The sequence below is a fragment of the Bombina bombina genome, chromosome 2, assembly GCF_027579735.1.
Source record: "Bombina bombina isolate aBomBom1 chromosome 2, aBomBom1.pri, whole genome shotgun sequence".
In the NCBI taxonomy this organism is placed as follows: Eukaryota; Metazoa; Chordata; class Amphibia; order Anura; family Bombinatoridae; genus Bombina; species Bombina bombina.
The window spans coordinates 202,962,571-202,976,927 of NC_069500.1; the positions used below are offsets into that span (position 1 = coordinate 202,962,571).

Here is a 14,357-nt window from a genome sequence, read left to right on the forward strand (position 1 = left end):
AGATTAGAAATCTTTAGTAGCTTCAATATTATATTTTAAAGCTCTTACAACATCCAAATAATGCAAAAATCTTTCAAGAGCATTCTTGGGATTAGGACACAAGGAAGGAACAACAATTTCCCTACTAATGTTAGAATTCACAACCTTAGGAAGAAATTTAAACGAAGTCCGCAAAACAGCCTTATCCAGATGGAAAATCAGAAAAGGAGACTCACAAGAGAGAGCAGACAACTCGGAAACTCTTCTAGCTGAAGAGATGGCCAAAAGAAAACACTTTCCAAGAAAGTAGTTTAATATCCAAACAATGCATAGGCTCAAAAGGAGTAGCCTGCAAAGTCTTCAAAACCAAATTAACTCCAAGGAGAAGAGATTGATTTAATAACAGGCTTGATACCAACCAAAGCCTGAACAAAACAGTGAATATCAGAAAGCTTAGCAATCTTTCTATGAAATAAAACAGAAAGAGAAGAGATTTGTCCCTTCAAAGTACTTGCAGACAAACCTTTATCCAAACCGTCCTGAAGAAACTGTAAAATTCTAGAAATTCTAAAAGAATGCCAGGAGAATTTATGATAACACAATGAAATATAGGTCTTCCAAACCCGATAAATATTTCTTGAAACAGACTAACGAACCTGTAGCATAGTATTAATCACTGAGTCAGAGAAACCTCTATGACTAAGCACTAAGCGTTCAATTTCCATACCTTCAAATTTAACGATTTGAGATCCTGATGGAAAAACAGCCCTTGAGACAGAAGAACCCGTGAGGCCACACTAGGGCTATCAGAAACACATACGATTGTTCCATAATGATCTTGGAGATCACTTTTGGAAGAAGAACTAGAGGCGAAAAGATATAAGCAGGTTGGTAAAACCAATGAACTGCTAAAGCATGCACCATCTCCGCCTGAGGATCCCTGGACCTGGACAGGTACCTGGGAAGTTTCTTGTTTAGATGAGAAGCAATCAGATCTATTTCTGGAAGACCCCACATCTGTACAATCTGACAAAATACATCTGGATGAAGAGACCACTCCCCCGGATGTAAGGTCTGACGGCTGAGATAATCCGCTTCCCAATTGTCTACACCTGGGATATGCGGCACAGAAATTAAACAAGAGCTGGATTCTGCCCAAGAAAGAATCCTAGATACTTCTTTCAATAGCTAGGGGACTGCGAGTCCCACCCTGATGATTGACATATGCCACAGTTGTGATATTGTCCATTTGAAAACAAATGAATGGTTCTATCTTAAACAGAGGCCAAACCTGAAGAGCCCCGAAAATAGCACGGAGTTCTAAAATATTGATTGGTAACCTCGCCTCTTGAGGTTTCCAAACCCCTTGAGCTGTCAGAGATCCCCAGACAGCTCCACAACCTGAAAGACTTGCATTTGTTTTAATCACAGTCTAGGTAGGACGAACAAAAGAGGCTCCCTAAATTTCAATCTGCCCCCCAACAGGTGAACTGGATCGAGGGCCGCACCTTCATGCAGACTTGGGGGCTGGCTTTGGTTTCTTAAAAGGCTTGGATTTATTCCAACTTGAAGAAGGTTTCCAATTGGAACCAGAGTCTTTAGGGGAAGGATTGGTTTTCTGTTCCTTGTTCTGTCGAAAAGAACAAAAACTATTAGAAGCTTTAGATTTACCCTTAGATCTTTTATCCCGAGGCAAAAAACTCCCTTCCCCCCAGTTGAAATAATTGAATCCAACTGAGAACCAAATAAATTGTTACCTTGGAAAGAAAGATAGTAATCTAGATTTAGATACCATATCAGCATTCCAAGATTTGAGCCATAAAGCTCAAGGTAATAGTATATAAAAGAGTATATCGTCGATCTGAAAAGGGAGGTAGGAGATGAATCAGCACGACCGATAAGAGAACCTTTGAAAAGATTTCTCGCAAGGAAAACCATAAAATCAATAGGCGATACTCCCTTCACATCCCTCTGACAAACACTGTACTCTGAGAGGAATTGGGCTTCAAAATGCTTAGAAGCGCTCATCATAGAAGAAATCATATAAATCAAGCACAAACTTACTTCACCACCTCCATAGAAGGCAAAGTTTGTAAAACTAAATTGTGGGTGTGGTGAGGGGTGTATTTATAGGCATTTTGAGGTTTGGGAAACTTTGCCCCTCCTGGTAGGATTGTATATCAAATACATCACTAGCTCATGGACTTTTGCCAATTACATGAAAGAAATGGGTACTGGCAGACAGCTGCCAGTACCTAAGGAGGCCAATAGGTCAAGGGAGGAGGCTTAGAGAGCTGTTTGGGTGGGATCAGGGAGGTTGGGGGCTAAGGGGGATCCTACAAGGCAGAATAAATATTTTTTTTTTATTTTTTTTTTAATTAAAAATAAAAATACCGGGGGGCGGAGCCAACAGGCAACTGAGATGGTCGCATATTGTGGAAGCTCTGCATAATAATGTTGAAAAATGCTTTATTAGTGGTTGAATATCATAACTAATATATGTGATGGAGTGGATAGTATCTGCTGTGGACCTGTTCATGCTAGAGAGCGACTGCCGAGTCTCAAGATATATGCCGAACTAAGTGCTTATATTGAAACTGATCGCAACACATGGCTATATAACGCCATTACTGATCAGCACACTCAACGTGGATATTGACTGCGCTACTCCTATACTTTTGACTTATGAGACTCAGCCCATCCCCTGCCTGCAAGAACGGCGATGATACAAAGTTTACAACTGATCCGGACCATCAGCAGATGCATACATATTTCATATGAAGGGAATCGCCATGTTGCAGGCTATGTGGAAAGAGGAGCTCGCCCAGATATTGCAGGCACTCTTCTTGAGATTGAACTTCTCGCTATCTGAAGCCTATGGGATTACTTCTTCAGCAGAGGAGACTGGTAAACTGTGTGCAGGCATAGCTATTAAAGCGGCGCCCCTGGAGAGGGATGCTTCCAGCCACGTGGCAGATCTCTATGAGGGTGATACTCCGTGTAAACAGCATGAATTGGAACTACATGTAATAGGAGGTCCACAGTATGCTTATGTCTGCGACAACGATGCTACTGCTCACTATGGTCTACAGTCTGACAGGGAGGAGAGGGATTTGGACTGTGTCTGCATGATGTGTGCAGTGCTGGGGGGCAAGGAACTTCCGATTACAGGAACTACTGAGAGCAGGGCTTCATGTAAGCGGTATGCAGAAAGCGCCAAAGAAGCACCCCAATTAGCTCCTACCCTAAAACGAATCAGTTTCTGTAAGACCCTGAGAGGACTAATATTGTATGTGAAGTGGATGCCGTGGCAAAGTGAGAAAAGGTCGTATGCAGTTTTGGTTGTTAAAGGGACTCTATTGCTACCCTATGCAGTGCCTCACATCATCACACAGATGCTCAACTGGGACCCTGGGAGTTCATTTTTGTGGAACACTAAGGGATTGCAGTCAGCTTTCTAATGTGCATGGTTTTTGTAGATGACAGCCATGCTTAAAAGCTTTCTCCCCGGTGGGATAAAATGCAGAAACTTTATGACGGACTTGTGAATTTACCACTGCATGTGCTGGATTAATCATCCCCAGTTACGTGCTATATGGACACAAACATATATTACTATGTGTTTCTTTCATTATCTATTGTATTATTTCACCATTATAGTGGGTACTGTTCTATCATATTGACAATACGTTTATTACTGCTTGAACTGAGTTGCTTTTACAATCTTGTGGCTGTTTGAATTGTTTTCATCTTCCTCACAGGGCTTAGCACTCACTGTCTTATAATGTCTCTAATATTCTGTATTCAATAGATAGATCTCTTCCACATTACAGAAGTGAGACGTAATTTAATACTTTTTCTTAAAGGATGATATTCCCACTTATCGTTATTTGCATGTCTGATCTTTATATTATAGCTGAGTTAACTGTAACATCGAGTACTGGGGGTACTAGAGAGATATTGGGATTTGGAGTAAAACACTGTTTAATATATTATCAAGTCATTTGTTATCTGAGACACTTGTTACATCGTACAGTAGAGTAAGGATTTAAAACAAACTATCTTGATAGTAGCTGTACTTACAATTTATCACCACTAGAGGGGAGTCAAAGCCTAGTTTCAGTTAGATTCTCACAATAAACTCATGCGATCTTACAACCCAATTCATTTTATCACTATCTTTATATCCTGTTGGATTCCTTGCCCTGTAACTCTAGTTTTACTACCCATAACCACATTCTACAGCTAGTTAAGACCATTTCTCTTTTATTTACTTACTGGTTACAAGGTTCTTCATTGCAGTGTAGTTTAAGATGATATAGGACATGTTGATGCTTTTTTATTTATGCCTTCAAAAACGTCAGTTGGTGTGCTCCTTTTTAACAGGGAATTTTGTCTCTAAAGATCTAAATCCTAATGTTTGTGATCCCCTTAACCTGTGACTCTTACAACTTTTTTTTACAGAGGTTTAATTTACCATATATCTCTATAGGCTCTTTGCTTCTGTTTAGAATTCGCTTTTGCCAGCAGGTTAGAATCTCTCTGCAGCTTATTACCCATTAATAGCTGGTTATGTATGATCTTGTCGCCCTGTAACACTACAGCCTGCCTACTTAGCACATTTCTCTAGTAGCTCTCCCTCAACCCACAATGAGCCGCTCAGTTCCTAAGCTATATATTTCACTTAGTATATTCACTTTCCCCACCCCCTCCATAATAAACCTCCTTTTGTAGGAGGATTAGCTACGCGGCCTATCTTTTCAGTGCCGCACCCCAATTATACTTACATATTCTACAATGCTAGTTACAACGCAAAATGATATTCTCACTATTGCTATTTTAAAAAAATAAATAAAAACCTAACTACTAAATCACTTTAAGCTTATAACATATAGCGCAATAATAATAAAATTTGAGGATTTCAGTATGAGGCCCATGAGAGGCCTCTTATTTTTGGGGTTACCTTCTGCTATAGTTGCTTAATATTTTTGTTCTGAGGTCCAAGAGTGGCCTCTTAGATAAATAAGAAGGTTCTAAATTTTTATTGGCATTTTTTTTTTTTAATTGTTGTTTATTTCTTTTATTCTTGCAACAGGCGATTATATTTTATTTTCTTTGCTCTACATAGTGCATCTGTGATCCCGTATAATGATTGTTAATATACAACCTACACATTGTACCCTGTTAAAAGCAAATTCAAATTTTTTTATTGTATACTGCTGCAACTTTGTGTTTATATGCCAAATTATTACCTCAATAAAAATTATATACAAAAAAAAAAAAAAAATACCCTTTTATTTTAGTACTGGCAGACGTTCTGCCAGTACTTAAGATGGCGGAGAGAATTGTGGGGGAGGGAAGAGAGCTGTTTGGGAGGGATCAGGGGATGGGATGTGTCAGGTGGGAGGCTGATCTCTACACTAAAGCTAAAATTAACCATACAAGCTCCCTAATTAACCCCTTCACTGCTGGGCATAATACACATGTGGTGAGCAGCATCATTTAGAGGCCTTCTAATTACCAAAAAGCAATGCCAAAGCCATATATGTCTGCTATTTCCGAACAAAGGGGATCCCAGAGAAGCATTTACAACCATTTGTGCCATAATTGCACAAGCTGTTTGTAAATAATTTCAGTGAGAAACCTAGTTTGTTAAAAAGTTTGTGAAAAAATGAACTTTTTTTTTTTTATTTGATCGCATTTGGCAGTGAAATGGTGGCATGAAATATACCAAGATGGGCCTAGATCAATACTTTGGGTTGTCTAATAAACAAAATATATACATGTGAAGGGTTATTCAGGGATTCCTGACAGATATCAGTGTTACAATGTAACTATCGCTAATTTTGGAAAAAAAAATGGTTTGGAAATAGCAAAGTGCTACTTGTACTTATTGCCCTATAACTTGCAAAAAAGCAAAGAACATGTAAACATTGGGTATTTCTAAACTCAGGACAAAATTTAGAAACTATTTAGCATGGATGTTTGGTGGTTGTAGATGTGTAATAGATTTTGGTGGTCAAAGTTAGAAAAAGTGTGTGTGTTTTTTCAATTTTTTTATCATATTTTATAAAAAAAATGTATTAGTAAATTATAAGATATGATGAAAATAATGGTATCATTAGAAAAACGGTATATAATATGTGTGGGTACAGTAAATAAGTAAGAGAAAAACCACAAACACAGCAGAAATTTAAAAATAGCCCTGGTCCTTAAGGGAAGGAAATTGAAAAATGGTCTGGTCCTTAAGGGGTTAAATACTGAAGTGGAGAAAGAGTTGAGTACATGAACATGAATTCGATTAGGTAGGCTTAGGAGCAGCAATGCACTATTGGCAGCTAACTTCTAATTGCTGGCTGAACATATATGTCTCTTGTCGTTGCCTCACTAGATGTGCTATGCTAGCTCCCAGTAGTGCACTGCTACCCCTTAGACAAAGGATATTAATTTTAATGAGTAAATTAAATTAGAAAGTTGTTAAAAATGGTATACAATATCAATCATGAAAGAAACATTTGAGGCTTCTTATCCCTTTAACAAGAGGCATTATGGGTGTTTACCTAGTATATATATTGACTGGAGGAAGAAAAAAAAATGTATTTCCAGATTTGAAGTTTGGGAATAAGTGTGTAATAGGAGGAAACTGAATGAGAGAAGTATTGCAGCTGGAACAATAACCACCAAGGACGTATTTACCGGACATAGACACATCATAGCTCATCATAAGTGAAACCAGTGCCTGAACTACTAAATTATTCAGACTTATTTCCTACATATGCTCTTACCTTGATCTCAAGTCTACCTCTGTGAGGGAAAAGCTGACCAATCATTGAGAAGTCTGTCCCAACCATACTGATGGCCAAAAAGAACATCTCTGTTTCTAAAAAATATATAATAATAATAATGTCAAAACTTATGAATAAAAATATGAAGCTACCATTTGGAAAAAAAGATTTCAGCACAAAAATATTAAAGGATTAAGAAGTAGATCACAATTACACACATTTAACTCAATTGAAAAAACAAATGTGGAAGTTACATTAAATCCATAAAAACCAAGTATAACAACTGTACATATCTCTAGCCAAAGCACCAATAGAATTTAAGTAGAACTACCTGGGCTTGACCACGGCTTAGAGTAATTGTGTTTTCGAAAGCTCGAGTAAGTAGTCATAGAGCCTCGCTCAAAAATCGGGTCATCATTCTCAACCACTGCAGCTTTTGTTCTTATCACTTCCACTGTTAAGCTGGAAAATAAAGAACGTGTCATTTGTCCGTATTAATGTGTAAAAAGATCATAAAGCACAATAGATATTCAGTAAATTGCCAAACTATATTTAGTAAACTATTCTAACCAGAAACAATTTCCTCAAATTGTTGCAACAGCCATCCTTCTGCTACTGTACTGGGTGATCCGCTAGTGACTGAAGAATATCTAGTATCTAATGTGAATATTATTTATCTACATAAGCTGTGTGTTATCAATTGAATCCACAGACATGTCACACTATGGGTTTCTGAATCTAACCCCACTCCCACAGATGACAAAGTATTTTTGAGTAAAGACTTCCAAAGAACCTACATTTTAGACCATTTTCTTTACATAGTCCCATTTATCCCCCCCCCACCACCCACCACCACCAATCTTACCTTTCTTCATCGAGAATAATGGTCCCATCTTCTGCTACTTTCACACGAGGCACTACTAGCTGGCTGTTATTGTCCTCCTCATCTGGAAAGTCTTCATCCTCATTTGGAGTGTTCTTTTGTTCTGATCTGATGTATTAAACACAAAAAAAGTATTAGCGTTAGTAGGTCATACGAATTAGAGATTGTGCATCTTAGTGAAATATTAAAGTGATGGTAAATCCTAGTGTTTTTGAAACGCTAGGATTTAACAGTAAGTACAACAAATAAAAAAGGACTTTCAGTCATGCAGTATAAAATACTTCATGCTGAAAGATCCTTTATTTGTCTGCAGCATATGCCGTGCTGAGCCATTTTTAGTGAGTTGATCTTAAAGGGACACTGTACCCAAAAAATTTCTTTCGTGATTCAGATTGAGCATGAAATTTTAAGCAACTTTCTAATTTACTCCTATTATCAAATTTTCTTCATTCTCTTGGTATCTTTATTTGAAATGCAAGAATGTACGTTTAGATGCCAGCCCATTTTTGGTGAACAACCTGGGTTGTTCTTGCTGATTGGTGGATAAATTCATCCACCAATAAAAAAGTGCTGTCCAGAGTACTGAAACCCAAAAAAAGCTTAGATGCCTTCTTTTTCAAATAATGATAGCAAGAGAACGAAGAAAAATTAATAGGAGTAAATTAGAAAGTTGCTTAAAATTGCATGCTCTTTCTGAATTACAAAAGAAAAAAATTGGGTACAGTGTCCCTTTAACCAATAGCGTGCTAGCTATCTGGCATAATGCCAACTGGGCCACACAGCTATTGGCTATGAAGTGTGAACGTCACCTCATTGAAAAAATAGCATTCTGCTGTGGGCGGCCTGAAGCGTTCAGTGCGGCATAAGCTACAGGCAAATAAACTTTTAGCATGAAGTATTTTATACTTCACAACTGAAAGTCCCCTTTATTTGTTGCACTTGTAAATCCTAGCGTCTCACAAAACGCTAGGACTTACCATCACTTTAACCCCTTAATGACCGGACCATTTTTTAATTTTCTTACCCTTAATGACAATATATATATATATATATATATATATATAAAAAATTGAAAAAAACCAAACACTTTTTCTAACTTTGACCCCCAAAATCTGTTACACATCTACAACCACCAAAATACACCCGTTCTAAATAGTTTCTAAATGTTGTCCCGAGTTTAGAAATACCCAATGTTTACATGTTCTTTGCTTTTTTTGCAAGTTATAGGGCAAAAAAATACAAGTAGCACTTTTATTATTTCCAAACCACTTTTTTTCAAAATTAGCGCTAGTTACATTGGAACACTGATATCTTTCAGGAATCCCTGAATATCCCTTGACATGTATATATTTTTATTTAGAAGACATCCCAAAGCATTGATCTAGGCCCATTTTGGTATATTTCATGCCACCATTTCACCGCCAAATGCGATCAAATAAAAAAAATTGTTGACTTTTTCACAAATTTTTTCACAAACTTTAGGTTTCTCGCTGAATTTATGGTTGTAAATACTTCTCTGGGATCCCCTTTGTTCAGAAATAGACATATATGGCTTTGGCGTTGCTTTTTGGTAATTAGAAGGCCGCTAAATGCCGCTGCACACCGCACGTGTATTATGCCCAGCAGTGAAGGGGTTAATTAGAGAGCTTGTAGGGAGCTTTTAGGTTTAATTTTAGCTTTAGTGTAGTAGACAACCCAAATTATTGATCTAGGCCCATTTTGGTATATTTCATGCCACCATTTCACCGCCAAATACAATCCAATAAAAAAAAAAAGTAGTAAAATTTTTCACAATTTTAGGGTTCTCACTGAAATTATTTACAAACAGCTTGTGCAATTATGGCACAAAGGGTTGTAAATGTTTCTCTGGGATCCCCTTTATTCAGAAATAGCAGACATATATGGCTTTGGCGTTGCTTTTTGGTAATAATAAGGCCGTTAAATGCTGCTGCGCACCACAGTTGTAATATGCCCAGCAGTTAAGGGGTTAATTAGGTAGCTTGTAGGGTTAATTTTTAGCTTTAGTGTAGAGATCAGCATCCCACCTGACACATCCCACCCCCTGATCCCCCTCTGACCCCCCTCAAACAGCTCTCTTCCCTCCCCCACCTCACAATTGTCACCGCCATCTTAAGTACTGGCAGAATGTGTTAACATGTAAAATAGGGGATTGCAGTGATGCCTCAATATTGAGGCATCACTACAATCACTTGTAAGCAGCTGGAAGCGATCATGATCGCTTCCAGCACTTCAGACAACAGAGGACGTACCAGGTACGTCAATTGTCATTAAGGGAAGTTTTTTCTATGACTTACCTGGTACGTCCTCTGTCATTAAGGGGTTAAAACAAACCATATTTGTATTCTGGTTGCTTGAATAATGCGCAGTGGTTATAAAGAAAAGGCCATCCTGAATATTTTTTTGTTTAACAGATCACTCGGAGCAATACACACAGATTTGTGGCATTATTAAGAAACACTTCTCTATGCATAAAGCGGATGAAGGCGCAATACAATAGGGAACATTGCATCTCCCACCAAACTTCCTGTAAGAAATAGTCAGGAATCGTCCTGGCTTACACATAAAGGGATGTTTAAATGCCACAACTGGGACTGTGTAGCTTGCGAGAAGGCTGAGATAGGGGAACAATTCAGTTCTCTGGGCACAGGACACGTCTTTCTAAAAAAAACATGTGTCTGAACTGCAGCTCCACCTATGTAATTTATCTTATCTCTTGTGTGGACTGCAGCAAACAGTATATGGACCTCACTACACATAAGGTCAGGTCAAGGATCAGGGAACATCTCTCAATTATCAGGGTTGGGAGTGCAAGTACCCCTTTGGTACAACACTTTGATTTTCTATCATGTTTCGTTACAGACACATGTATAGAGAAGGTCCTAAAGCCTCCCAGAGGGGGGGGACAGAGATAAGTTATTAACAAAACGTGAGATTTTCTGGATTTTCACATTGAAAACCAGACACCCAACTGGTTTGAATTCATCCTATGATTTAATAAATTATTGGGAATAACAACAAAACTGCTTGTTATTATTACAGCATTTTAAAAGAGATTGACATAACACCAAACATAATTGGGACTGAGGTATTCCATTAAAAGCTCTCCAGAATTCCACCATATATTATAACTGTTACAAAGCATAATTAGGTACTGATAGAATTCCTTTAGTACATTATATACTTTTCTTTAGCATTATTCTTAACACTCATGATTCAAAAGTAATCGGGTTTCCCTCAGATACATCTAGAAGCCTATGCAGCCCAGGTAACAGTGTCATCGAGCTGTCTACAACGATAATGAATAAGACATAATATGAATAATCACTTATCAGTATGACTAGGCAATTGAGATTCATACAATGTTATTTGTCACATACTCATATACATAGGGTTATCTGTTGATATTGGTACTCTTAGGCTCATTACTATCTGAGTCTAGTTAGTAATCAAGGTTAGTACCCTGACATGTATAGACACGTACCAGCCTTTTTAAACACACTGCATGTTAAGGTAAAAGGTTCACAAGCCACAGGGTGATATTGCAGAACAGCAGTGATCTATATTTTATTTTCATGTTAGAAGTCTATAGATCAAAGGGTGATTTTCCTAAGTAATATTACAAGCTCTGATGGTTTAAGTTGTGGTTTAAGATTGCAGGCGTTTTCTTTGGGTTCATATTCAAAGTCCATTAGTCAAAGGGTGATATAGTAAAATGGCACTATCAGCAGAAGTGTCCGGTTTATTAACACTCTGTTACATAGGAAAGGCAATAGTTATTATACAGATGTTAACATTAACATTGTCCCATAGGCGTTATCTACTTATTTTAAAAGGCGGGGGGGGGGGGGGGGGGATTATTTACCTCCGCAAACCAGCAGCTTTGATAACGGCACCACGCCGAAACATGTCAGCTGTATGAGCTGACTCCTATTAGGACAATTCCACCTTCAAATCCACTTTATTTTATGCACATTTTGGAACTAATAAAGATTTTTTGAACTTGTTACCACTACTTTGTTTTTCCTAAACAAAATGGTTACCTGGGCCCCCCAATGTATTTTGACTAGAGGAAGCAGTAAAGAATTCTGCTGCCAAATACCAAAAATTCATCCTATATGCAGGTATTCTCATAAAAAAAAGGTGAACATGTATTGGATCCATTTTCTGGTTACAAAACTGCAAAAGTAGTTCACAACATACTAGATTGCTCCATACAGGAAATAACAAAGGGTTGTATTTATACATTTAATCATTATATAGTCTCCAGTTATGTTTTTAACCCATTAAAACCATAAACCTTATACATAAATATAGCATTCTAAACATGAACTCACACACTGTTTTGTGATTCTCCAGGAGACTTTTCATTGGTTTTCTTTTCTTCAATAGGAGAGCTAAAAATATACAAATATGAAAGCAATCACTATTTTAAACGAACACAAGAAAGTGAAAGCATATAAGAAAACATTAGCAAACGTTTAAATGTGAACTGTGGTTTGTCATACACATGGGGACATGGTAAATTATGATTTATTTATTTTTTAATGTACAGGGGATCTTTTCTAGACATTAAAAGGCACAGAATACTGTAAAATATTTTTCCCTCGTCATGTGTTTCCAATGACTTGTTATACCAGCAGCAGAGTATAAAATGTATGACAAATTGCTTCTTTATGTTTAGTTTTGTATATGAAAAAGCTGGTTTTGTTCTTTGACTTCAACACCAATGACGATGGGTTGAGCTTGCAGACCTCTTTATGTTATCACTTTCTCTTAACACAAATGCTTATCTCTGTTTGTATTCCAAATCCCAATACTTAGAGAGAACAATTGGAAATAAACATTGTATTACTTCTCACCTATCTCCCACTAGGAGGGAGTGTAATTTCTTGTGCTGGATATGTGTTTACAAAGCTTTTTGTATAGCCAATACTTAAAGGGACATTATACATTCATTTTTTCCTTTGCATAAATGTTTTGTAGATGTTCTATTTATATAGCCCATAAAGTTTTTTTAAAAAAAAAATAAATGTATAGTTTTGCTTATTCTTAAATAACATTGCTCTGATTTTCAGACTCCTAACCAAGCCCCCAAAGTTTTATGAGAATACGGTCAGCTACCTTCTCCAGCTTGCTCCTGTTTGTGTAAAGGGTCTTTTCATATGCAAAAGAAGGGGGAGGGGGGAGTGTCTTATTTCCCACTTGCAGTGGGCTTTCCAGCTACCTTTTCAACAGAGCCAAACTGACAGCTTCTAAGTAAGTTTTTAAACAGTTTTATACTGGATTTTTATATCAGTATCTGTGCATCTTATTCTTTATAGTAGTGTCTATTACATGCAGTTATATGAAAATGAGTGTATACTGTCCCTTTAAAAGGGAGAGTCTACTCAAAATTAAAAACTTTCATGATTCAGATAGGGCATACAATTTTAAACAACTTTCCAATTTACTTTTATATCATTAAATATGCTTTGTTCTTTTAATATTCTTTATTGAAAGCTAAACCTAGGTAGGCTCATGTGCTAATTTCTAAGACCTTGAAGGGCACCTCTTATCTCAGTGCATTTTGACAGTTTTTCACATCTATACCGTGCTAGTTCATGTGTGCAATATAGTTAACATTGTGATCACGCCTGTGGAGTTATTTATGAGACAGCACTGATTAGCTAAAATGCAAGTCTGTCAAATGCACTGAAATAAGGGGGCAGTCTGCAGAGGCTTCGATACAAGGTAATCACATTGGTAAAAAGTATGTTAACATAACAGTGTTAGTTATGCAAAACTGGGGCATGGGTAACATCTGCTTAAACAATAACAATTCTCTTTCAGTATATGTAGGGATACCACAGGCAAATTAAAGTGATGGTAAATCCAAAAGTTTAACAAATGCTAGGGTTTATCATCACTAAAATTAAACTCTAGTTTGTGTCATCACTTACTAAAAAAGGGTGCTAAACTCACCCCTATCTGTGCGGTAAGTATCACTAAACTCAGTGCCTCTGGCCCGCCCGCGGCACATCGCTCTTCAATGAGGTGATGTTTCCATCTCTAAACCAACTATTGGCTATTGGTTTAGAGGTGGAAATGTCACCTCATTGAAGAAGAGCGCTAAACCGTTTAACAGAGAATGTCTAACCACAACGCCAAACTAAAATGGAGGAAAGCTAGAGCCTCTCTTATTCCAATTTAGAGGAGTGATAATTTATAAAGGTAAAATTATAAAATCTATACAACAGACTAACTTTCCCCCCACTTTCTGTGATGTTTTATTTTAGCAAAAGTTTTTCTACAAGTCATTTTGAAATTAAATAAAATTTTAAAAACTTAAATTATGCTTACTTGATAATTTTATTTTCTTCAGATGGAAAGAGTCCACAGCTGCATTCATTATTTTTGGGAATTTAGAACCTGGCCACCAGGAAGAGGCAAAGACACACCAGCCAAAGGCTTAAATACTCCTCCCACTTCCCTCATCCCCCAGTCATTCTGCCGAGGAACAAGGAACCGTAAAAGAAACATCAGGGTAAAAAGGTGCCAGAAGAACAAAAATAACAGGACAGCCCACAAAAAAAATTATGGGAAGGGAGCTGTGGACTCTTTCCATCAGAAGAAAAAAAATTATCAGGTAAGCATAATTTATGTTTTTCTTCTTAAATGGAAAGAGTACACAGCTGCATTCATTACTTTTG

General features: G+C 37.3%; 1 protein-coding gene across 1 annotated transcript in view; it reads right to left on the reverse strand.

The window, feature by feature from the left end:
* Positions 1-14,357, reverse strand: part of BDP1 (B double prime 1, subunit of RNA polymerase III transcription initiation factor IIIB) — a 437,422-nt gene that overhangs the window by 382,554 nt on the left and 40,511 nt on the right. Inside the window, exons 4-7 of the mRNA XM_053701442.1 lie at positions 12,003-12,062; positions 7,630-7,755; positions 7,096-7,226; positions 6,765-6,859 (exon numbers count right to left, since the gene is read on the reverse strand). Coding sequence (XP_053557417.1) covers positions 6,765-6,859; positions 7,096-7,226; positions 7,630-7,755; positions 12,003-12,062 — 412 coding nt within the window. The remainder of the gene's footprint in view (positions 1-6,764; positions 6,860-7,095; positions 7,227-7,629; positions 7,756-12,002; positions 12,063-14,357) is intronic.